We start from the raw sequence: 27,003 nt of genomic DNA, 5'->3' as shown, positions 1-27,003 counted from the left end.
ATTTAAAAAATCACAAATAACCCATTTTAAGGCAAGATTTTTGTGAGGTACTGGAGTCTTGAGCCTCTCCTGGCAGTTAAAGACCAGCCAAGATATTAGCTGAAGGAGAGTTCTTAAATTTGACACTTCTCCAGTGATTATCTACCTTTTTTTTGTCCTTTGAAAAAGATGCTATATTTATTTTCTCTATAACAGCATTTATGCTATCTCATTTGGGGAATTTGAAAGACATGCACAGTTGATTACTCTTAATATTGGATGAGTGATGCTATCCCTCTTCTAGAGAAGACTTGGTTTTTGCATCTTCTTCCATATCTGGAAATTATAATTGCTTCCTAATGTATTCATCAGAAGTGTGCTGCGAACAAAGCATCTCAAAAGGACAAACACTGAAAATATGTCTATGTTAAGGAAGAACTTCTGGCTTAATTAAACGAATCTTATTAAATTGTCAGAAAGACAAATGAGGCATATTTTTCAGTTTGTCATAAAATCTGGGGTGAAATTGTGAAATTACCTAATGCTAAGACCTCTGTGCCCATGAATACCATCTAGAAATCTCAAAGCTTTTTATAAACTGCCTCAAAGCTTTTTATACACTGTCTCCCTTTTAAAGTGGGGAAAGGCATGCTGCGGGAAATGGAATAGCTATTATTCCACAGTTAATAAGTTTGGCAGAGCTAGAAATAGCCTGATTTTCCTTCTAGTGCAATTTTCTGAATGTTTGTCCCTTGGTACCTACCACTGGGACCGGCTACAGTTATACACAGGTACAAAGAGTACTTCCTAGTGACCTTGCTTTCAAGTTGCAATTCCATCCTACTTGTCTTTTTAGTCATTTATTCTCCACTTATCCCACCTAGTGGATTCATAATGTAGTGTGTATCGCTTCTGTGCCAATAGGATATATATCTTCTTAGAATTGTCTCCAAGCCTGGTGTAATGGTCAGTATATAGTGTTTGTTCTGCTCTTTGCCACTTTCCCAAGGGGACAAACACACCAGCAACTCTGGTGAATTTTTCCATCAACTTATTGATCAATGTGTCCATTGGACAGTTTGGTTAAGCAGCAGAATTCGGCCCTACTGTCATATATAGGATTTACCTAGCACAGGCTATGTGTGGTGTGACCCACACTTTCCCCATGCTTACATTGTGTCTATGCTCTGTGCCAAAGCCACAAAGTAGTGCATGTTATATCTGCATTCATTCACCTGTGTACTTCAAGGGCACAGTCATTTCCACAAAACAGGTTTTGGATAGCTCAAATACTTGCCATGACATTTTCAATCTGTAAGAAGTTCTTAGGATAGGAAGTACAATGTCTTCCAGTAGCTGCTCTTTGGTCTTATCCTCTAACTTGAGCATGGCAGTATAGACAGTTTGAATAAGTCCTGCTGGATAACAGAATATTTGCTCATAGATGACCACCTATCAAGTGACTTTAAAACCATACTTTTATATAGCACTTTACATCACCCTGTTCAGAGGTAATATCCCAATTTTACAGATGAGAAAACTGGCCTAGACAAGTTAAAGAAACTTACTGAAACTCACATAGTCTTGTAACTTGCCAAAGCAAAAATTCAAGTTCAGACTGCCTACTATGTTATATTGTTGATAACTGTGGGAACTGAGAAATCCAAACAGTATGACCCCCAAACCCATGATCTTTTTCTTTTTTGGTTCTGTGGTATAAGAAGGGTTCCCTTTAATAATAAAAATATTACTGACTAGGCAATATAATCATGTGGTTCAAAATTCAAAGGGTACAAAAAGTGAAGGGTTTTTTTTCCCCCACTCTTGTCCCTAACCATCCAGCTCCCCTACCTGGAAACATTCACTTATCACTTATATATATGTTTTCCCAGAGGTATTTGTTTCATTCACAAGCAAATGCATACCTATAATCCCCTCTTTTTTTTTTTTTTACTCAAATGGAAGCATACTATAGATATTGTTCTGCACCTTGCTATTGCACTAGATATATTTTAGATTGCTCACTATCAGTCCTTAGAGAATGCTGTCATGCTTGGAACTGCTGCATAGTTTTCCATTAAATGGATTTATTACATTTGTGGGTAATTAAGTTGTTTGCAACATTTTGTTATTAGATATGATGTTGCAGCAAATAATTATATATATACATATGTATTTTATATATACATGTATGAAATTTATACACATACATATATATTTATACATATATAAACATATAACACACTTGAGGATGCATAGTATTGAGAATACTATTCATAGAGGTTGAATTTCTGCTCTAAAGGGAGTGGGCATTTATGGTTTCAATTGTATCCTCATGCTGCCTTCCATACATGTACCAATTTATGTTCTTACCAGCAGTGTAATGAGAGTGATTATTTTCCCATGATCTCAACAAAAGTAATGTGATCTGAAACTTTAAAAAAAGAAACTTTTTTAGAACAGTTTTAGATTTACAGAAAAGTTGCATAGTACAGAGTTCTGTATACCGCCACTCAGTTAACCCTTGGTGTTAACACCTTATATAACTGGCATATTTGTCACATGTAACAAATCTTATTAACTAAAGTGCAAAGTTTATTCATATTTTTTTAGTTTTTACCTAGAGCCCTTTTTCTGTTCCAGAGCCCCATCCAGGATACCACATTACATTTAGTTTTCATGTTTCCTTTGGTTTCTTTAGTTGGCAGATTCTCAGACTTAACCATGTTTTTGATGACCTTGTCAGTTTCAAAGAGTCCAGATCATGTATTTTATAGTCAGTGTACTTTGAAATTTACATCTCACTTATAAGTGAGATTAGACATCTTTATTTTCCAATACTTAGGGACATTTGTATTTCCATTTCTGGGAACTCAGAGCGCATGTTCTTGACCACTATGTTATACCTCTCTCTGGATCCAACACAATTACCAATAAAACATTCACAGGCCTGAATTCACAAAGACTTCAAATTCTCAAGATAGGCAGTACAATGTCTCATAAGCCTCTGTAACAGATAGAGGAGTACCGTTAGTGCAAATTATGTGTCAAACTTGTGTCTGACCCTGCAGAGGATGGACTAAGGGCCCCACTGGACACAGAAGGTAGGCCAGATAACAAGTCCTTGAAAGCAGAAGCAGGGTTGATAGGGACACATTGAAGGAAAAGTAGAGGAGCCAGGATTTGGTGATATTGATTGAGTCAGTCAAGAAGTCAAAGCTTTATGAGCTGGATATTTTGGGTGTTGTCCTTAACCCGTAGGAGAAATATCTGAACTTACAATACACCGGTTATTCAGTAGGTACTCTTGTGTTTCGGTTTCTTTAGCTCTGCGTGACTACAATTCCCAGAGCCCCGCACTCCACCACAATCCCCTTAGAGTCGGCCGCACGGAGTTCTGGGACTTGAAGTCCGCGGCCTGTTCAGCCAAGTTAGAGATAGGGGCCTGTGGAAACATGAAGAGGTAAGGGCTTATCTGAGAGCAGGCGACAAAGGGAGCTCTCTTCTACCTTTTAACATTGAAAATAGATTTTATGACTTTGTGTTTGGGGTATGTCACGTTCTCGGGATGCGGTTACGTGTGAGCTGGAAGACAAAGGAGGAGGGAGGAGGGGAAACGGGCTAGATAGGCCTGCAGGGAGAAGTTCAGGAAGGGCCGCCGCCGCCGCCGCTTCCCGTAGGAATGCCTTGCCCGCACGGGCATCTAGGCCACGGCGCCGGCCCCAGGAGCTGCACGGATGCCGTGGCTTCTTACAGCTTCAGAAGGACCCACCCAGGTAAAAAATAAAAATAAAAAAAGACTGTTGGCCGACTGATGCCCAGCGCCGAAGAAACCCAGGCCAGCTCCTCCCTGTCCCGCCCTACCTCCACCTTATCCTCCGAAAGGGGCTCGGGGTGGGCGCCTTTTTTCTTTTCTTTCTTTCTTTTTTTTTTTTTTCAGTGTTTGTGTACTAAAGAAGACTTCTTTGGGCCTCGAAGGGCATGTAGCGCTTTCAGATCTTAACGTAAGCTACTAATACACTTTGTGTCTAAAAATGTAGACGGAAAGTACAAAACCGGCTCCACGAATCATAGGAAAAGCACCGCTGTAAGCAGCTCCCCCTACTGGTTCTGTAGGGAATGGCACCTTTAACTTGACTCGTCATTGTTGAAAGCCTGAGCTTCACAATTGTTTGACAGCACACAATGCTTTTTGAAAAAGATCCTCCTTAAATTGGTTTTGGATTCACTGCAAAGTAGAAAGATCACTCGGGAATAGGACGGTTCATTTAAAGTTCTTCTGATATTATGCTCTCCTGTACTGTCAGTTTCTGCATCTTTTAAAAAACCGTTTCTGATTTTCCCTGCCTCAAAATAATTTTTAAAAAATGCTTATGATGATATATTTTGTATATGAAAAATTATATATATACATATATATGTATATATATATATATATATATATATATATATATTCAATTTAAAGAATAGTAATAGACTGGCACCCACCACAGGCTTTAGAAATAGAACATTAATTAGCAGTATCTTAGAAGTCCCTTCCTTGATTTCTTCTCCTCCCTCTCCTCTCCCTGAGGGGACCACTATCCCGAATTCGGCGTTAATCCTTCCCTTGCTTTTTTAAAAAACTAGGTTTGCCACATATGAATTTATGTGCTACTTTCATCCATTTTTCAACTGTATGTGAATGGACACATATTGTGTGAATATTTCTGTGACTTGCTTTTTTTTTTTTTTTCACTCCGCGTGATTCGTGGGCACTGATGTAGTTAGCTATGGTTTATTCCTTTCAAAGCCACTTTAAACTTAGCAAGAACTTTCAGAATTTTAAATAACAAATACAAATTTAGATACTTAAAAGGAAGTTTTTAAAAAACCTGGGCCTGAGGATATTCTAAAATTTTCTAAAATAGGTCTCAGTCTTTCTAGAGCATGGGAATCTTGCTTATAATTAGGAGAGCTGCATCATAACCCGAATAGTAAAGGATTATTACATAAAGAAGGTATTTAATGTTTGCTTTTCTCCTGGAATTAACTCATTTTTGTTTTTTGTCACCTGTTGTTGTATACTCCACTGGTCCAGCTATTTCTTCACACTCTTTTTTTAAATTTTTTTTTTAACATTTATTTATTTTTGACAGAGAGAGACAGAGTGCAAGCGGGGGAGGGGCAGAGAGAGAAAGAGAGAGACACAGACTCCGAAGCAGGCTCCAGGCTCCAAGCTGTCAGCACAGAGCCCTACATGGGGCTCAAACTCACAAACCGCGAGATCATGACCTGAGCCAAAGTCGGACACCTTACCGACTGAGCCACCAAGACGCCCATTTTACTTTTATAATAAGAGTTTTCAGCTATTTAGGGTTGACTAGCTTATATTAGCATTGCCTAGATTTCTACACAGTAGTGCGTAAGCTATAAAATGTTATGACCCTCTTTGCATTTGTTTCTATACTCTCCTTTGGAGAGTGCCTCCTCTTTCACAGCTCCAGATCCTGCCCACACAGATGACTTGAGATTTCCATCTTCAGCCTCAGACTCTCGTCTATAAAATTTTTCCAGCTCTCACTTTCCTGTTAGCCAACCTCACTTATACTGGCACCTCTGAGTCAATATGTCTTTGAAGTATTCCTGATACTTCATGCTGGTGTTTCAGTTGTAATGGGTAGTTTGACTCCACATGGCTAAGGCAACATGGACTTTCTCATTTCCAAACTACTTATTGCTTCTTGGATCTTTCTCTTTCCTTTATTGGTACCATGTTCTCTTAAGTTATACAGCTTGAAATTTCAGGGTTATCTTTGACTTCTCCCTTACCCCTACCTTCAAAAGGCTTCACTCCTCTAACTCCCCACTTTTCTGTTTCACTGTTACCACTCCAGTGTATACTTTCATCGCCTTATGCTTGATAAATTTAAAGAGTTGCCTAACTAGTCCTTCTGGTTTCTTTCCTGTGAATCCACAAGGCATATTGTAACCACATTCATTTTCCTAAACCATCATTTGTATCATGTTACTTAACTGCCTAATTGCTTTCTAATACCTATATAGGAAGGTCCAGGCTCCTTAGTTGGTGTATGTAAGGCCAGTTACAATCTGAGTCTAATTACCCCCTCAAAGATCATCTCCCAGTGCTCATATGTGTGAATGCCAGCTAAATTGAACTTTGTATTATTCCCCCAGAACATATTTCTGTCTCTTCTTACTCATTCTCCCTGATCTTTCCTTCATCATACCCATTCCTTCAAATGCCAGTTTAAGAATTACCTTTCCAGAGTCTTCATTTTATCACCCTAGCTCCCAAGTATCTCCTTCTATATGAACTCCTACTAATTTGGCATATCCTTCTTTGTATTGCTCTTCTCTTCTCTCTCTCTCTACCTCCCTCCCTCTCTCCTCCCCACCCCACAACAGGCACATGCACGTAACATGTACACACATGATGTTTCTCCCTAAATAAATTGCAAGCTTCTTGAGGATGGGGACTATGTCTTGAATATCGTCGACTCCATCAGTACCTAACACAGTGCATTGTGTGTAAGTGGATATTTAGTCAATGTTTGTGGGATGAATGATAAAGGGCATCAAATAGTTAGAAAAGTGTCTTCAAACAAATGGGTTCACTACCAGTAGATAATATAAAGAATATACTTTGAGACTCACTGTTGCTTCTACTTTCTACATATATTCTTATATCTACTCCAGGATAAATAGCTGTGTGAAGAGTGGTGAGCATGTCCTGGAGGAGTTGGAAACAGAAGGTGAGAGGCAGCTGAAAAGCCTCCTTCAGCATCAACTTGATACCTCTGTCTCCATTGAGGAGTAGGTATTGATTTTGCAAACAGGTAGAGTATCATAGACCCTTACCTCCAGGAAGCAGATCCCTCTTAAAGCCTGGATGGAACACTCCTCTCCTTCCCCACTTTCCTTGGCCAACTTCTACTTATTAGGCAACATTTTGCTTCTGTGTCTCTTCCTCTGGGAGGCCTCCCATATCCCACTAAGTCTGGGTTAAGTACCTTTCCTCTGTCTTCCCTTAACATACCTAGCATTTATAACCCAATATGATCATTGCCTGTTTACTTGCTTCTCTTCCACTTTTCTTCTACAAAGGCAGAAACCACTTGTGGTTTTTTTACTGTTAAATCCTCAGTACCTAGCCCAGCGATGTATAGTAGGTACTCAATAAATAAAGATTTGATCCAGTCGTTTATTGGTCCTGGGTGTGGGGGAATATTGATGGACTTCTATATCATTGCATGGTTGCTTCAACCTAGAAATAGGACATGAGAGAGAAATTGCTGATGAGTTTCATTGGGCCTCTTCTAATGGTGAGCCCCATTTCTGAAAACTGTGGTAACTTGAAGATATTCTTACTTTCATCCTGCTTGTTCTGCAGATGTGTGTCTAAGAAAGAGAGCTTTGCTCCTGGTACTATGTACAAGCCCTTTGGGAAGGAAGCAGCTGGGACCATGACTTTGTCCCAGTTCCAGACACTGCATGAGAAGGACCAGGAAACTGCTTCTCTTCGGGAGCTAGGGCTCAATGAAACAGAAATCTTGATCTGGAAGAGCCACGTTTCAGGTGAAAAGGTGAGTGGGACCTTTTTTTTTCCTGGAGAATAAAGAGCAAGATCTCTTCCTTTGGCCCTGAAAACCTTTTCATGTTTAGTTCTTACAAAACTGAGCTTTCTGTTGGATTCTTCTTTGGTTTCTGTGCGAGGAACCTTGCTAAAGGGCAGCCCTTCCTTGACTTTTTAGCTCACACGTCTATGAATGATCATTCCGTGTCCTACATTGTCTTCTTTCTTATCTCAGACATTAGACCATCACTTTTAGGGTGTATCCTCTATGATATATGTCATCGCATTTCTCTGGTTCCAGAAGACAAGACTGAGGGCAACACCTGAAGCAATACAGAACCGTCTTCAAGATATTGAAGAAAGGATCTCGGAGCGTCAGCGCATCCTTTGCCTGCCACAGAGATTTGCCAAGAGCAAACAACTGACCCGGCGTGAAATGGAAATAGAAAACTCTTTATTCCAGGGAGCTGATCGGCACTCCTTCCTCAAGGCTCTTTATTACCAAGGTATGTGATCGTCACTGACTTTGACATGCTGTTTTGCTGAGAGGAAGATTTAACAGCAGGGCATTAAATGTGAAAAGTTAGTGAAAGGAGTAGGGAAGAGAAACTATCACTGTCCTTGAGGAATGCAGAAAGCCCCATGACAGAGACAAATATGTACACAGTCAGTTGTGATACAACATGGAAATTACTGTTACAGAGATGTGAATAAAATGCTACGGGAGTGCAGAACACAGAACATCTCAGTCTAGTTGAGGGGGGAGTCAGGAGTTGACATTTGTACTAAGTCTTGACAGCTCAACAGTCAACTGTCAGGTAAATAAGGGGCAGGGGGCATAACAGACAGTAGGTGAATAGGAGCAGGTTTGTGGAAGGGCCTGGTACATCTAGGGAACAGTGAAAAGTTCATTGTGGCAGGAGGCATAGGGCACAGCAGGGGATGAGAGAGAGTGATACTGGAAAGGTAGGTGAGGCTAGATTGTGAAGGGTCTTTACTGAACTATAAATTAGCACAAAGTCTATAGATAAATGGTGTGTGTCTTAACCAGAGAGTATTCGTTTAACAGATAAGTTTTGCTAGGCACTGTGGCAGGTGCACGGAAGCTTAAGAAATCATTCCTGACTTCTAGTGAGTAAAGTTCTGGTTGGAGCGAGAACCATGTAACGTTTAGTAACAATGCTAGATGCAGTTGTTAAGTGCGGTTGGAGTTCATTGGAGAGAAAGGCCTCTGTGCATTGGCATGACTGAAGAAGGCCTCTCAGAGGAGGTAAGATTTAAACATTCCTTTAGTACTACCTATTCCTTAGTAAGGAGAAGGAAAGGCATTTTATTTGCAGTTGGTGGTGTGGGCACACCAGCGTGTCTAAGGCTGTTGTGAGAGACAAGGTTAGAAAAGTAGCTAAATGTTTTGAACTTTATTTGGTTAGTTAGTTATTCAGTTACTTAGTTTGGATATGGTTCCAGGATTTTGAGCCAGGAGTAATGTGATAAAAGCAGTATTTGAAAATGATTAATCTGGTTGCCCATAAACAGGATGAGAGAGAGAAAGAACTGGGAGCAGGGAGAATGATTTAGGAGGTCTTATAGTCATGTAGGCATGAAGATCTAGACTAGAATGATTGCAGTGGTACTGGAAAGAGAGGCAGGTATGGTTATAAGAGACATCACCAAGGAAGAACTGGTTAAACTTATTGCCTGAGAGTGAAGGAAGAGGGTCAAAAGAGAGGTCAAAGGTAACCCAGCTGTTTTAGTCTGTGTGCCTTTAACAGCTGGCAAAATTAAGAAAGTCTTTATGAGGAAATTCTGATGGAAGGCTAGGAGTTTGATTTTAAACATGTTGAATTGGTAAGAATGGCAGCATCATGAAATACCCATACTGAGGAAGCCGTTGGAAAAGCAGGAGTAAAGCTCAGGGGAGAGGTCAGAGCTGGATACACAGAATTGGGAATCATGTACGCTTAGGTGGTACGTAAAGCCCTGAGAACGAATGAATGCGTTGTTACAGGCAGAGAGAACATAGACATGGAAGAGCAGCGGTGAAGGAAGGAATGAAAGAACACGTGAACAGGCTTTTGTGGAGAGACCTAGCCTACTGATTAAGAACATGGGCTCTGGTGGCAGACTGCTGGAACAATCCTGGCTCCCCCACTTACTAGCTTGTTATAAGATGTTGGGCAAGTTACCGCTCTATGCTTCAGTTTCTTCATCTTGTCAAATGAGAATAGAAGTAATGTCTATATTATAGGGTTGTTAGGCGACTTAAGTGAGGTAATAACATGTAAATCACTTAGAGTAGTACCTGGTATTTGGGGTGGGTGGGTGGTGTATGAATCTGTTCTTTTTCTTATCTTTGAAACTCCTTGCTTTAAACCTTCACAGCATACCACAAAAAGACAAGTGCAGACAAGTACATGACCTCAATGAAGAGGAAGATAAAATTAGGCACAAAAGGCAAGTCGAGAGTTTTCTTACAGTGTTAGCTTTAGGAATGTAACATAGGGTCCCAGACTTCTAAGTTGAGTGCTTATTTAATTCCATATTCAGTATATGACAATGTTTATAGGAAATGATCCAGAGGGAGCATATTATCCTGATGTAGAATATTAAAGTGAGGAGTTAGTAGAAGTTGTAAAATTTTACATTTAGTGTTGTTGATTTTTTTCTCTATACCTGTAAGTTATTGTATCAGACGTAAAGTGAACTTAATGATTTTTAGATCCTGTTTCACAACTAATTCTGAATATTTTTATTAATCACTAAAGTATAACTATTGATAATATGATAGTAATATTTTCTTTTTAAAATGAACTTACAATAAAATTGCCTGTTTTTTTCTTTTTTTTTCTTGGTGTACAATTCTTTGAATTGTAAATCATGTAAATCATGTAGATTCATGTCACCACCACCACAATCAGGACAGAAAACAGCTCCATCACCCTAAAAATCCCTCATACCATCCATTGATAGTCACCCCCAACTCCACCCATAATCTCTGGCAATCCCAGATCTGTTCTCCATTACTGTAGTTTTGTCTTTTAAAGAATGTCACATAAACAGAATCGTACAATATGTCATCTTTTGAGAGTGGCTTCTTTCATTTAGTGTAATGCCTCTGAGAGTCATCCAAGTCGTGTGTATTGATAGCTCATTCATGTTGCCGGATAGCATTCCATTCTATGGGTATTCCAAAGTTTGTTTATTCATCCACCCATTGAAGTACGTTTGGGCTGTTTCCAGTTTATGGTGATGATGAATAATACTGATATGAACATTTTTGTACAGGTTTTTGTGTGAACATAAATTTTTATTTCTCTAAGGTAAATATCTAGGAGTGGGATTACTGGGTCCTATGGTAAGTGTCTGTTTAACTTTATAAGAAACTGCCAAACCATTTTCCAGAGTGGCTGAACCATTTTGCATTCCTACCAGCAATGTATGAGAGTTCCAGTTGCTCCGCATCTTTGTCAACCTTTGGTATCATCGGTGTTTATTTTAGTTCTTCCGATAGCTATGAAGTGGTATCTCATTGTAGTTTTAATTTGCATTTCCTTAATGGCTAATGATGTTGAACATCTTTTCATATGCTTATTTGCTACCGTTATATCCTGTTTGCTGAAGTGTCTGTTCAAATCTTTTGCTGTTTTTTAATTGGGTTGTTTCTTTTCTTTCTGGCTTTTGAGAGCTCTTTATGTATTCCAAATGCAATTCTCCGTTGCATATATGATTTACAAAAATTTTATCCCAGTCTGTAGCTTATCTTTTCATTCTCTCAACAGTGTCTTTCGCAGAACAGACTTTTTTTTTTCATCATGGTAAAATACACCTAACATAAAATTGACCGTTTCAACCATTTTTTCAGTGTACAATTCTGTGGCATTAAGTATATTCACACTGCTCTGAAACCATCATCACTATCCATCTCCCTGACTTTTTCATCTTCTCAAACTGAAATTCCGTACCCATTAAACACCATTCCCTTTTATACTCCCCCTTTTTGCCCCTGGCAAACACCATTCCTTATGTCTCTGTGAATTCGACTACTTTAGGTACCTCAGATATGTGGAATCCTACAATATTTGTCCTGTGTCTGGCTTATTTCACTTAGTATAATGTCTTCTAGGTCATCTGTGTGCCAGAATTTCCTCCCTTCTTAAGGCTAAATAGTATTCCATTGTATGTATCTACCACAGTTTGTTTATCTTTTCATCTGTCAGTAGTAACTTGTGTTGCTTCTACCGTTTGGCTGTTGTGAATAATGCTGCTATGAAACTGGATGTACAAGTGTCTGTTCAAGTCCCTGCTTTCAGATGTTTTGAGCATATACCCAGAAGTGGAATTGCTGGATCATATGGTAATTCTGTATTTCATCTTTTGAGGAGCCACCATACTGTTTTCCATAGAGGCTGTATCATTTGACATTCCCACCAGGAGTAAACAAAGATTCCAATTTTCCCACACCCTTGCCAACACTTCATTTCTTTTTTTCTTTTTTGTAAGAGCTATCCTAATGGGTGTGAAGTGGTATTTCACTGTGGTTTTGATTTGCATTTCCCTGAAGACTGGTGATGTGCATCTTTTCGTGTGCTTTTTGGCTATTTATGTATCTTTTTTTGAGAAATGTTTATTTAAGTCCTTTGCCCATTATCTAAACTGGTTGTTTATTTATTTATTGTTGAGTTGTGGGATTTTTTTGTATATCCTATATATTGATTCTCTTATCAGATAAATAATTTGCAAGTATTTCCCTTCATGGGTTGCCTTCTCACTCTATTGATTGTGTCCTTTGATGTGCAAAAGTTTATATTTTTGATAGTCTTATTTGTCAGTTTTTTCTGTTACCTATGCTTTTTGGTGTCAAAGCCAATAAATCATTGCCAAATATAATGTCATAAAGGTTTTTTCCTATGTTATCTTCTGAGCATTTTATAGTTTTAGCTCTTACATTTGAGTCTTTGGTCTATTTTGAGTTAATTTTTTTGTATGAGTTATAAGGTAAGGATCCAACTTCATTTTTTGCATGTTGATATCCAGTTTTCCCAATACTACTTGTTGAAAAGATCGTCCTTTACCCATTGAATGTTCTTAGCTCCCTCTCCAGAATTCATTTGACCATAAATACAAAAGTCTGTTCCTAGGCTGTCCATTCTATTCCATTAGTATACATGTCTGTCGTTATGCCAGTGTTACACTGTTTTAATTATTGTAGATTTGTAGTAAGTTTTGAAGTCAGGAAGTGAGACCTCCAACTTTGTTCTTCTTTTCCAAGATTTTCACCGCTTAGGAACCCTTGAGATACCATATGACTATTAGGATGGATATTTCTATTTCTAGAAAAAATGTCATTGGGATTTTGATAGAGATTACACTGAATCTATAGATCACTTTGAGTAGTATTGACAGCTTAATGGTATATTAAGTCTTCAGTCCATGAACACGTGGTATCTTTGCATTATTTGTATCTTTAATTCTTTCAGCAGCATTTGTAGTTTTTAGTACACAATTTTTTTTGCCTGAGAACAAATGTTTTAAATTTTGATAAAATCCAATTATCCGGTTTTTCTTTCATGGATCATTTTTTTTTACATGTCTAAGAACTCTTTGTCTAACAACAGATTATGAGTAAGATTTCTTCTTTGTTTTCCTTAAAGAGTTTTAGAGTTATATATTTTACATTTAGATCTATGATCTTTTTGACTTGATGCTTATATTATAAGTGTGGGGTTTAGGTTAAGGTTCACTTTTTACTTATGAATTTCCAGTTGTTTCAGCACCATACATTGAAGAGAATATTCTTTCTCCATTTACTTTCTTTTGCATTTTTGTCAGAAATAAATTGGCCATATGTTTGTGTTAATAATTAACTTCATGACAAATGGTAAAAGATTGAAATCTTTCCCCAAGTATCAGGAAGAAGGCAAAGATGTGCACTCTTGCCACTTCTATTCACAGTTAAATGAAACTAGAAATCAATAATACAAGGACATTTAGAAAATGTACAAATATGCAGAAATTAAGCAACACTTTACTAAATAACAAATGGGTCAAAAAGAAGTCACAGGGGACATTAGAAAATACTTTGAGACAAATGAAAATAAAACTTAACATACCAAAACTTATATAATACAGTAAAAGCAGTGTTTGGGAGCATATTCATAGTTATAAATGCCCATATTAATAAAGATGAAAGGTCTTAAATTAATAACCAAAAACTTTCACCTTGAAAACTACAAAAATTAAATCTACTGTGAACCTATAATTGCCCCAAAAACAATTTTAAACAAGTCTTTTAAAAAAAAAGAACCTACAAAAAGAGTGAACAAACTCGCATCAAGCTGAAGGAGTAAAACAATAAAGGCTAGAGCAAAAAAATAGAGAAAATCGACAAAACCAAAAGTTGGTCCTTTGGAAAGATCAACAAAATTCATAATCCTGTAGCTAGACTTACTAAGGAAAAAAGAAGAAAGAAAAACTTCTTATACTCTGCTCTACTTTTATTCTTTTTTGTCATGCAAAAAAATATCTTTTCCATCCTTTCACTTTCAATTATTTTTTTTAAACCTAAAGTGTATCTCTTGTAGACAGCAAATAATTAGGTCATGTTCCTTTTTTAATTCCTTCTTCCAATTGAGTATTTAGTTCATTTATACTTGATATATTTAATTGGAGTCCTGTGATAAGATTTGCATTTTCCATTTTGCTATTTGTTTTCTGAATGTCATATCTTTTTTGTTCCTCTGTTATTCCATTTATTCCTTTATTTTTTTTTTTATTTTAGAGGGAGAGAGAGTACAAGCAAAGGAGAGCGGCAGAGGGATAGAGAGAGAGAATCTTAAGCAGGCTCCACACTCAGTGCAGAGCCCGATCTGGACCTCAATCCCACGACCGTGGGCTCATAAATCAAGAATCAGGTGCTCATCTGACTGAGCCACCCAGATGCCCCATTCCTTCATATTAAATAGGTTTTTGCAGTATATAATTTTAATTAACTTGTTGCTTCTTTTACTGTTTTTTTTTTTTAGTTGCTTTCTTAATAGTTGCCCAGGGAATTATAATTAACAGCTTAAACAAATTATTTTGTATTAATACAGCGTAATTTCAAAAATATTCAAAAACTTTGTCCTGTTTATCTCTGTTCTCTCCTTCCTATTTTGTACTATCATTGTCACACAAATTACATCTTTATAGATTTTAATCTCATTAACACAGTTTTATAATTATTGCATTATGTAGATATCTTTTAGGTCAGAAAGGACAAGAAAAAGAGTTACAAATACATTTATACTGTCTTTTTTTATATTTACCTATATAGTCAACTTTACTAGTGTTCTTTCTTTGAGTTATCTTTGAGTGTCCCATTTATTTCAGCCTGAAGTACTTTATAGTTTTCCTTGTAGGGTAGGTCTTGCAGTGATGAATTCTTTCAGTCTATGTTTATCTTGGCATGTCTTAATTTCTCCTTCAGTTTTCATGTATAGTTTTTTGCCAGACAGTGAAGTTTTTGGTTGGTGATCTTTTTCTTTTAGCACATCAGATACGTCATCTTACTGCCTTCTGGCCCCTGTAGTTTCGGTTGAGAATTCAACTATTGATGTTATTTGGGACTCCTTGTCCATGGTAAGTCTCTTCTCTCTTGCTGCAGTCAAGATTCATTCTTCATCTTTTGCTTTTGACAATTTGGCTACAGGTCTAAATGTCTCTTAGACTACAAGTAGGCCCCTTTGAGTTTGTCCTGCTTGGAGTCTGTCAAGGTTCTATAATGTATAGATTAATGTTCTTCATCAATTTGAAAACGTTTTTAGGCATTCATTCTTCAAATGTTCTTTGTGCCCCTCCTTCTTCTGAGATTTCCATTATGTGTATGTTGGTATGCTTGATGTTTGCCCACAGGTCTCTGAGGGTCTGTTATTTTTTCTTTATTTTTTCTTCTTTTTGCTCCTTAGATTGAGTAGTCTTCCTTAGATGAGTAGTCAACATATCTTCAAGTTTGCTGATTCTTCTGTCAGCCCAGATCTTTTGCTGAGCCCCTCTAGTATATTTTTCATTTCAGTTATTATACTTTTCAACTCCAGAATTTCTTTTTGGTTCTTTATTATAATTTCTATCTCTTTATTTTTATTCCCTATTTGGTAAGCCATTCTGAAACATTCTTTTAGTTCTTTATATATGGTTTCCTTTAATTGTTTGAAAGACTTGTAACTGATTAAAGGTTTGTCTGAGAAATGCAATATGCTTTCTCAGGAAAGTTTCTATTGACTGTTTCTTATTTCCTGTGTATGGGCCATACTCTCCTTTTTTTTAAATTTAAATTCAAGTTAGTTATACAGTGTAGTCTTGGTTTCAGGAATAGAACCCAGTGATTCATCTCTTACATATGACACCCAGTGCTCATCTCTGAAAGTGCCCTCCTTAATGCCCATCACCCATTTAGCTCATCCCCCCACCCACCTGTCCTCCAGCAACCCTCAGTGTGTTCTCTGTATTTAAGAGTCTCTTATGGTTTGCCTCCTTTTCTGTTATCTTATTTTTCCTTCCCTTCCCCTATGTTCATCTGTTGTGTCTCTTAAATTCTACATATTAGTGAAATCTTTCTCTGACTGACTTATTTCACTTAGCATAATACACTGTAGTTCTGTCCACATTATTGCAAATGGCAAGACCTCACTTGATCACTGAGTAGTATTCCATTGTAATGTCTCCACCTTAGCTTAGGCTGCTGTAACAAAGTACCATCGACTGGGTAGCTTATTAACAATAGAGATTTATTTCTCACAGTTCTAGAGGCTAGAAGTCTGAGATCAGGGTTCCAGTATGATCAGGTTCTGGTGATAGTTCGCTTTGGGGTTACGGGCTGCTAACTTCTTGTTGCAACCTCGCATGTCAGAGAACAGGGAGAGGAAGCAAGCTCTCTCATGACTTCTAGAAGGGCACTGATCCCATTCATGAGGGCTCAACCCTCATGGCCTCATCTAATCCCAGTTACCTCCCAAAGGTCCTCACTTCCTCTGACCATCACATCACTGGTAGGGTTTCAACATATGAATTGGGGGAGGGGACACAAATATTCAGTCCATAGCAGTCTTACAATTTTTTTTGGTTACAAATTAGACATTTAAAATAACATAATGTGTCAACTCTGAAAATCAGTATCCCCCACATGCCTAGGGTTTGTTGTTGCTGCCATTTGTTTAGTGACTTGCCTAGACTAATTCTGTAAATTTGAATTCTCTGTCATGTGCAGCCATTGAAGTCTGTTCAGTTAGCATAGTGGTCTACTAATGATTGGAGAGAATTTTCCTTAAATACCTTTAGCCAGAAAGTTCTACCAGCTTTTGTTGAGGGTGTGTGTGTGTGTGTGTGTGTGTGTGTGTGTTTGTGTGTGTGTGTGTGTTGGGTTACTCCTTCAGTGCTCAGGGAAGCAGTTTACAACTCTGCCTTAGACTTTAGTTCCTACTGATACAGAGCCTTAAGGTCAGCCAGAGGTGAGAGATTAGTGACTTCTTAGGCTCTAACTTTCCTGGGCATAGACATAGCCCAGAACATGTTTGTTACCTTCTAGAGTCCCAGAGGTATGTCTTAACTTTTCAAAGCAACTTATGGACATCTCATTCCCTGTTTTTCTTTCTTATTTATGATAAGAACACTTAACATTAAATCTACCCACTTAAACGAATATTTGAGTGTACAATGCAGTGTTGTTAACTATAGGCACAGTGTTGTGCAAAAGGTCTCTGGAACTTAGTCATTTTGCATGGCTACAACTTTATAACCTTTAAATAATAGCTCCTCATTTTCCCCCTCTCCTAGCCCCTGGCCACCATTATGCTCTCTGCTTCTATGTGTTTGATTATCTTATATACCTTATGTAAGTTGTTTCATGCAATATTTGTCCTTTGTGACTGGCTTATTTCACTTAACATAATGTCTTTGAGGTTCATCTATGTTGTCACATGGCAGGATTTTCTTCTTTTTTAAGGCTGAATAATATTCCATTGTATATATATGCCACATTTTCTTTATTCATAAATTTTTTTATTTATTTTATTTATTTTTTTTATATGAAATTTATTGACAAATTGGTTTCCATACAACACGCAGTGCTCATCCCAAAAGGTGCCCTCCTCAATACCCATCACTCTTTATTCATAAATTGATGGACATTTAGGTTGTTTCCACATCTTGGTTATCATGAATGGTGCTGCAATGAATATGTAAGTGCAGATATCTCTTGCAGATTCTGATTTCAGTTCTTTTGAATAAATACTCAGAAGTAGGCTTGCTTTATAATACGGCATTTCTGTTTTGATCTTTTGTAGAAACTCCATTCTGTTCTTTGTAGCACTTACATCATTTTACATTCCCACCAAAAGTGTACAAAGGTTCCAGTTTTTCCAGATCCTCACCAACACTTGTTATATTTTGGTTTTTTTGATACTAGACATCCTAACAGTTGTGAGGTGATATCTCATTGTGGATTTGATTTACGTTTCCCTGATGATTAGTGCTATTGAACACCTTTACATATACCTGTTGGTTATCTATATATCTTCTTTGGAGAAATGCCTATTCAAATACTTTGCACATTTTTTATCAGTTTTTTTTTAATTTTTAAATTATTTTTAAAAGTGTTTTTTAAGTTTTATTTATTTTTGAGAGAGACAGAGCAGGGGAGGGGCAGAGAGAGAGGGAGAGAGAGAATCCCAAGCAGGCTCCACACTGTCAGCGTAGAGCCTGATGCAGGGCTTGAAACCCATGAACCATGAGATCATGACCTGAGCTGAAGTCAAGAGTCAGACACTTAACTGACTGAGCCACCCACATGACCCTATATGTCTGTCTTGTATTTAATTTCCAGACTTATTAAAAGTTTAATTTTTTGACAAATTTTGCTTTTATGGAAGAGCAGATTTTTCAAGGTCCTTACTCCAACATTCTAGAATTACTTTCTCTCCATTTTACTTTTATCCTATCTATATTACTATATTTGAAAGTGTGTTTCATAGTTTTTTTTAATTTTTTAATATTTATTTATTTTTGAAAGAGAGAGACAGAGTGTGAGCAGAATGGGGGAAGAGAGAGAGGGACACAGAATCCGAAGCAGACTCCAGGCTCCGAGCTGTCAGCACAGAGCCCCAATGCGGGGCTCAAACTCACGAACTGTGAGATCATGTCCTGAGCCAAAGTCAGATACTTAACCAACTGAGCCACCCAGGCGCCCCATCATAATTTTTAAACAAAGAGTTTCCTATAGGATGTAGTTGGGTTGTTGTTTTTTTCCACTTTTTTATTGTGTTATCATTTACATAGCATTAAGCTCACTCATTTTAAATGTACAATTCAGTGATTTGTAGTGAGTTTACAGAGTTGGTCAACTATCATCACAATGTAGTTTTAGAACATTTCCATCACCCCACAAATTGTTCTCAATACCTTTTTCCTCTCCCAGCCCAAATAGCAACTAATCTATTGTCTCTCTATGGATTTGCCTATTCTCTCATTTCATATAAATGGAACCATATAATATGTAACCTTCTTTAACTTAACACAGTGTTTTTTTGTTTTGTTTTGTTTTTTTTTCAACGTTTATTTATTTTTGGGACAGAGACAGAGCATGAACGGGGGAGGGGCAGAGAGAGAGGGAGACACAGAATCGGAAACAGGCTCCAGGCTCTGAGCCATCAGCCCAGAGCCCGACGCGGGGCTCGAACTCATGGACCGTGAGATCGTGACCTGGCTGAAGTCGGACGCTTAACCGACTGCGCCACCCAGGCGCCCCAACACAGTGTTTTTAATTATGCCTAGAATGAGTACTTTTCCTAGTACTGAGGGATTTCCTAGTACTGAGGGATTTGTATACAAGCTGAGCACATCTTCCACAGTCAGCCAAGCAGTATCCAGTTCCATCTTAGCCCTCACTTCCTATTTGTGCAGAGTTGAGATTAGTCAGAGGTAAGAGCTTAGGGTTGTTTTTTTTTTCAGTCTTTCCTGAGCATGCACACAGCTCTGGCCATGTGGACAGGCCTGTGCACACGTGTGGCCTTTTAGATTCCTAGAAGAATGTTGGAGCTTTTCAGTGCCCTCTAAGGACATTTCATCTCCCAAGATTTGCTTCTGAGCTGTTTGTCAACCTATTTTTTATCCCAGCTCCACCACCTCAGGCAGGGGAAAAATTCACCAACTGCCTTGGACTATTATTTTTTTTTAAGTTTATTTCTTTCTTTTGAGAGAGAGTGTGTGAGGGAGGGAAGGGGCAGAGAGAGAGGGAGAGAGGGAATCCCAAGCAGGCTCTAAAAGCTGACAACACAGAGCCTAATGCAGGGCTCAGTCTCATGAACCATGAGGTCATGACCTAAGCTGAAATCAAGAGTCAGATGCTTAACTGAGCCACCCAGGCGCCCCTGCCTCTGATTATTTTTGACAAAAGTTCTGGGAGAAAAGGCTCTTAGTACTGGGTGGTGAACTTTGAGTCACATCAAGGAGAGCTTTGCTTGGGGAATCTTCCAGGGAGCCACTAGAAAGGCCATGTAATAACAGTTCTCTGACAATGGTGCTTTGAAGGAGCCCCAGCCCCATTCTTCCCTCTCCAGTAGCTGTCAGGCTGCTGGTTTTCACTGTGATTTCAGGTTGTTGGTTTTCAAGGTTACCACAGGCCTGGGAGGAACGGATGAGAAAAGGGCAAGTTAAAATGTTACAAAATTTATTATTCTTACTGAGATTTAGCTATTTTTATTGAATAAATATTCCCCAGATTGCTGCAGGCCTTTGGTTAATTTCCAGAGTCCTGGAGAAGTTGATTCTGACAGTTTTTGCCAGTGTTCTCATTGTTTTTATGGAAGAGAGAATTTCAAGAGTTCCTGACTCTACCATTTCCACTGATGACCCCTCTCTTAATAGTATCTTCTGAAGCTTGAAAGTTTGTGATTTTGGCAAAGTCCAACTTATTTTTTTCATGACTTGCACTTTTGGCCTATAACTAAGATTTCTTTCTAATCCAAAGTTGCAAAGATTTTCTCATGTGTATTCTTCTGGAGGACTTATAGTTTTAGCTCATACATTTAGGTCTATGAACCATTTTGAATCAATTCCTGAATTACACATATGATGTAAGGTTAGGGTTACATTAATTTATTTGTGTATGGATATCCAATTATCCTGCACCTTTAGTTGAAAAGACTATGCTTTCCCAATTAAATTATCTTTGTAGTTTTGTAGAAAATCAATGGACTATAAATACACGGGTTTTAAAACTCTCTTTATTATTCTACTCTTTTTTTACTCTTTCTGTTTACTTTTCAGCAATCTGATTATGCTGTGTCTGGGCATGGGTTCTTTGTTATTTCAAATTCTCACCTGTTCCACCTGTGACTGTGTGCTTTTTGCAGTCTTCAAATGCTCCATGCATTCTCTCGAGTTTTTATAACTGTTTAGTGGGAGAGGCAGGGTGAAATGTGCTTACTTCTTCTTACATGGAAACAGGATTCCTAATAGCTGATAATTTTTGAGGGCTTATTTGTGCCAGTTTTTGTGCTAAGCATTTTGTCTGTTAACTCATTTAACCTTTACAGTAGCCCTACAAGATAGTGACAGTATTATACCCATTTTACAGATAATGAAATTGAGCTTCTGAAGAGATAAGTGACTTTCTCAAGGTCAATCATTATGTAGCCATGCTAGGACTTAAATCTAGGTCTGTTCTTACATGACTGTCTGTGCTCTTGATCATAGCTTCTGTATATGTGATTTGAAAAGATTTTTTGGTTTATTAAGTGTGATTTTGCTATATTATGAGATAACCATTTTGGGGGGAGTAATGCATATCCTATTTTCTAACCTTAAATCAGTGGGAGAACAACATTTATTATCTCTAGAAATAACCTTCCTCTGAAATCTTAAATCCTACTCTATCACTCTTCCTCTGAAATCTTAAATCCTACTATATCACTCTGACCACAACCTTTTTCTCATATTTTGGCCCTTGCAACTCTCTTAACACCCATTATACCATTTCTTCAACCCTGTTGAAATCTCTAGTTCCTTGACCTTTTAATTTTCTCACAGTCTGTCATCCCCTTCCTGTATCCTCTTCCTTGCACATCTTACTTAGACTCCATCATCCATTATTTACTCATGTTCTTGCCAATGAAACATTCTTTTTGTTTCCTGGTCTGTGTGTTATACCCACCCAGCCAAACATCACCCCTGAATCAATCCAACTAATAGCCTTCTTTATTTCTGCATGATAGTTTTTGAGCACTACTAGAGAACAGACATACAGTTTTGCTGATTAATGCCTCTACGGTTTCCTCATGTCTGGTCTTGTCTAGAGGCTTCTTCCTTGTTCAGTGATGTGTCTCCTAGTCCCTGGTCAGCTCTCCATTTCATTCCTTATATATACTATTTTAGATCTTCATTACTCTTTTCCGTCCCCGTGTTTCATTATTTTTAGCAGATAGTCTTTCCATTTCAAAGGAAACATTTTCATCGACAAGAGCCTTCATCTACTTTCTGCCTGACTCTGTTAACATCTGCATCCTGACCCTTATTTTCTTCCATCTCAACTCAGTGGTAGGTACGTTTTTCCTGCCTGAAGTTAATCTTTACACCTTTGTGCTTGATCCTAGCCCTCTTATCTCCCCAAGGACCTCAGTCAGTTTCCCCAGTATTGCTTCTTTCCTTTCAGGGTTTGAACGTGCTTTGTACTGTTTGCCAGTTTCCACAGTGTACCTTCTCCTACCATGAACTACCTTTAAAAACATGATAAAAACAAAAAATACCTTTCATTTGTTTAGCTATTTGAGCAAATAGTATGTTTAGATTCTCCCCCTTTGCTATAAACATAATAAGTAGCAATTGGTTTGGGGGCACCTGGGCGGTTCAGTTGATTAAGCGTGGGACTCCTGATTTCGCCTCCGGTCATGATCTCACACTTGTGATATCGAGCCCCGAGTTGAGCCCCATTTCAGACTCTGCACTGGGCATAGAGTGTGCTTAAGATTCTCTTTCTTGGGGGAGCCTGGGTGGCTCAGACGATTAAGTGTCCTACTTCGGCTCAGGTCATGATTTCATGGCTTGAGAGGTCGAGCCCTGCATTGGGCTCTGTGCTGAGAGCTTAGAGCCTGGAGACTACTTCAGATTCTGTGTCTCCCTCTCTCTCTGCCCCTCCCCTACTCATGCTCTGTTTCTCTCTCTCTCTCAAAAATAAACATTAAAAAAAGATTCTCTCTCCCACTGCCCCTTCCTGTTCATGCGCACATGCGCTTACACTGTCTCTCAAAAAAAAGTAGTAATTGGTTTAAAAAGTGAAATAGCAAAATTGAATAAAAATTATAGACTTAAGTACATATGTTAATATTTTTTGATATCCATAGAGGAAATGAAATGATGTTTTCCAGTCTTTAATGAAAATTTTCAAACACACAAATGTTGAAAGAATTTTATCACAAACACCCATTATATCACCAACTAGACTCTGCCATTAGTATTTTATCACATACCTCTTCCTCTATTCATCTATCAATCTATCTTACTTTGTTGATGTATTTAAAATAAGTTGCCAGGGCGCCTGGGTGGCTCAGTCAGTTGAGTGTCCGGCTTCGGCTCAGGTCATGATCTCATGGTTTGTGAGTTCGAGCCCTGTGTCAAGCTCAGAACCTGGAGTCTGTTTCAGATTTTGTGTCTCCCTCTCTCTGCTCCTCCCCTTCTCGTGCTCTGTCTCTCTCTCTCTCAAAAATAAATAAACATTAAAAAAATTAAATAAAATAAATTGCCAGTGTAAATATATATCCCCATAAATACTTCAGTATGCATACTGTTAGCTAGAATTAAATATTTAAATGTTTTATTTTGATGTAAAATTTGCATGCAGTGAAATGTACAAATTTTAAGTGTTCATTTGCTAACTTTTCACCAGTGTCTACATTTCTTTGTAGTGATGTGTTGGTAAATGTTTAACAGCCAGCTCTCCAGAAAATTAAAGGATGCTGATTTGTATCATTTGCCAGTTTCCATGGTTTATATACTCGCACCATGGCAAATTTCACGTTACCAAAGTGTTCTTGCTGAACATGGAGTCTGGAAGACAGGCGTATAATCATTGGACCATCTCTAGCATACCACTGCATGTGTGTAGCCTAATACATAGAAGATCACCACCACTCCAGAAAGTTCTGTTGTACTTCTCAGTAATTCCCCAGAGGCAACTAGTGTCTTGGTTTGTTTCCACTATTGATTAGTTTTTCCTGTTGTAGAACTGCAGATATCTGAAACCATATACTATGTATTTTTTGTGTAAGGCTTCCTCAACTCAGCATATGTTTTTGAGACTCATTCATATTGTGTATGCCAATAGTTTTTCTTCCTCTCTACAGCATGATTTCTTGGAAGAATTTTCTACAATCACTGTATTATTTTTCTAGGACTGCTGTAACACATTACCACAATGCTAGTGGTTTAGAGCAACAGAAATTTATCTTTTCATAGCAGCGAGAAGTCTTAAATCAAGGTGTTGGCAGTCCATGCTCTTTCTGAAGGCCCTAGAAGAGGATCCTTCCTTGTATCCTCTAGGTGCAGGCAGTTGCCAGCATTCCTTGGTGTTATAGATGCATCATTTCAATCTGTGCCTCCATCATCACATGACAGTCTTGTGTGTGTCTCTGTCTCTGTGCTTTCACATGGCCTTATAAGCACATTGGTCATTTGATTTAGGGCTCACCCTAATTCAGTGTAATGTCATCTTAACTACTGACATCTGCAAGGACCCTATTTCCAAATAAAGTCATGTCTGAGGCCAGATCTGGATGGACATGAATTTTGAGAGTACGCTATTCAATCTAGTACATTCGGCCATCTGACCTCCAAAAATTCATATCCGTCTCAGGGTGCTTGGGTGGCTCAGTCAGTTAAGCATCCGACTCTTGGTTTCGGCTCAGGTCATGATCTCACAGTTCATGGGTTCGAGCCCCACATCAGACTCCACACTACCAGGGCAGAGCTTGTTTGGGATTCTCTCTCACCTCCTCTCTCTGCCCCTCCCCCATGCTCGCTGTCTCTCTCAAGGAATAAATAAACTTAAAAATTCATATGTGTCTCACATGCAAAATACATGCACCCCATTATAACATCCACAAAAGTCTTCACCCGTTCAACCAGCAAGTCTAAGTCCCAAATCTCATCTAAATATCAACTCAAAAAGTCTCAAGTGTCATTATCTAAATAATGAAAATCAGGTGTCATTAAGGCTCTGAGTATGTTCCACCCTAAGGCAAAATTCTCTGTGAAGCTGGACAGATTATCTGCTTCCAAAATACTATTGGGAGACAGGCATCGGATAGGCATCCCCATTCTGAAAGGTCAGAAAGGAAGAAATAAAGGGGTTACTGGTCTAAAGCAAGTTAACAGCCCAGAAGGGCAAATTCTGTTACGTCTCAGAACCGAGAGTAATGCTCTGGGCTTAACGCTCTGTCCTCTGGCCCCAGGGAGGGTCTTATTCTCTGGGTCCTCTGGGATAGCCCCACCTTCTCAGCCTACCAGGGTAGCTGCAGGCCCACCCTCACTGGCTTTTGCCTCTTTGGCTTTGCCTTTGTAGTCATTCTTCATTTTGTCCTGTCTTTGTCACATTCACACGAGGCTGTTACTGTTTCTGCTGGTATAAAATTCTCCAAAACCATGTTGGTCTCATGTATGTCAAGAGATCCACACCATCAGTTATAAGGGTTTTCCACAGATCCTTTCTGGATAGCCCTTCCTCCACCCCTGGCTTCTGCTGACACCTAATCAATCTCTTCAGTGAAAGTTTGTCCAGTCACACTTGGCCCTGTTTCCAGAGCACACTGTTTAGATAGACTGAGAATTCTCTAAATCATGAAGTGCTGGTTTCTTTTTTAACAGATCCTTCCTTAATCTGTCTCTTTTTTCTCATTGTAAACATCAAAGAGAAATCAGGCTGCATCTTCCACACTTTGCTTGGCAATCTCCTCAGCTAAATATCCAAGTTCATCACTTATAAGTTATATTTCCCACCCAACAGAAGAACTCAATTCAGCCAAGTTTCTGCCACTTTATCACAAAGATCACCTTCCTTCCAGCATCCGATAACATGTTCATCATTTCCTTCTAATGCCTCACCAGAAGCACATTTCCTGATGTTCATATCTCTCTAGCAACATTCTATTCATGATGATATATGTGTTCTCTAAGATGATAGAAGCTTTCTCTACTGTCATCTTTACTTCTGAGCACTCACCCGAACTGCTCTTTATACCCATACTTCTACCACCAGTCTCTTCAAGGTAACCAACCTTTTACTGTCAAGCAACTCAAAAATTCTTCCAGCCTCTACCCATTACCCAATTGCAAAGCTAATTCCACATTTTTAGGTATTTGTTACAGCAGCACCCTATTTTCCAGTACAAAATCTGTATTAACTGTTAAGTCACTGGTTGACTTAAAACAACAGAAATTCCTCTCTCACAGTTCTGGAGGCTAGTTCAAATCAAGATGTTGACAAGGTTGTTTCCTCCGGAAACTCTGAGGAAGAATCTTTTCCATGCCTGTCTCCTTGCTTCTAGTGGGTGCTGGCAATCCTTGGCTTGTAGAGACATCACTCCAATCCCTGTTTCTATCATTACATGACATGTGTGTCTGTGTCTCTGTGTCTCTACATGACCTTCTTAAAAAGACACCAGTCATTGGATTTAGGGTCCACTCTAATCCAGTATGACCTCATCTTAACTAATTGTGTCTGCAAATACTCTATTTCCAAATAAGGTTACATTTTGAGGTTCTGGGTGGACATGAATTTGACGGAGGGTGGGGAGGAGGGATACTGTTCAGTCCAGTACACTCAGTTATTTTTGCTTCTTTACCTCTCACTCACGTTTCTTTTAAAAAAAATTTTTTTTTAACGTTTATTCCTTTTTGAGAGACAGAGAGACAGAGCATGAGTGGGGAAGGGGCAGAGAGAGGGAGACACAGAATCCAAGGCAGGCTCCAAGCTCTGAGCCGTCAGCACAGAGCCCGACGCGGGGTTCGAACTCACAGACTACAAGGTCATGACCTGAGCCGAAGTCGTCACTCAACTGACTGAGCCATCCAGGCGCCCCTCACTCACGTTTCTTAAAAATATATTTTTAATAATGAAATGGGTCATGCCAAAGAGTACTTAACACGTACATTCAGTCAAGTCAAGAAATAAAAGGTTGCCAGTACTCCAGAAATCTTTGTATGCTCTTCAGAAATCACATCCCCCTGCCTACCAGATATAATTACTGTCCTGACTTGTGATAATTATTTCTTTGCTTTATATATTTTACCACCCATACATATATCACTAGACAGTGGTTAGCTTTGCTTGTTTTTAGACATTATATCAATGAATTGTATGTATTCTGTTGGGTCTTCCTTTTCTACCTAATGCTATATTTGTGAAATTCATCCATATTACAATGCAT

At 38.5% G+C, this 27,003-nt stretch overlaps 1 protein-coding gene across 5 annotated transcripts in view; it reads left to right on the top strand.

The window, feature by feature from the left end:
* Positions 1–3,396: 3,396 nt before the first annotated feature.
* The window catches only part of RBM41 (RNA binding motif protein 41), a 104,339-nt gene continuing 80,732 nt past the window's right edge, over positions 3,397–27,003 (top strand). For 3 of the 5 annotated variants that reach the window (XM_045050457.1, XM_023248811.2, XM_023248810.2), the window contains exons 1-4: positions 3,449–3,755; positions 6,679–6,795; positions 7,373–7,565; positions 7,857–8,061. In XM_045050457.1, the coding sequence (XP_044906392.1) occupies positions 3,532–3,755; positions 6,679–6,795; positions 7,373–7,565; positions 7,857–8,061 (739 nt within the window). In that variant the 5' untranslated portion in view covers positions 3,449–3,531. The other 2 variants (XM_023248813.2, XM_023248812.2) reach the window with 2 other exon arrangements.

The sequence above is a fragment of the Felis catus genome, chromosome X (assembly GCF_018350175.1).
Source record: "Felis catus isolate Fca126 chromosome X, F.catus_Fca126_mat1.0, whole genome shotgun sequence".
Lineage (NCBI taxonomy): Eukaryota > Metazoa > Chordata > Mammalia > Carnivora > Felidae > Felis > Felis catus.
Note: the sequence above shows the minus strand (reverse complement) of the source record. Positions and strands in the feature narration are given on the sequence as shown.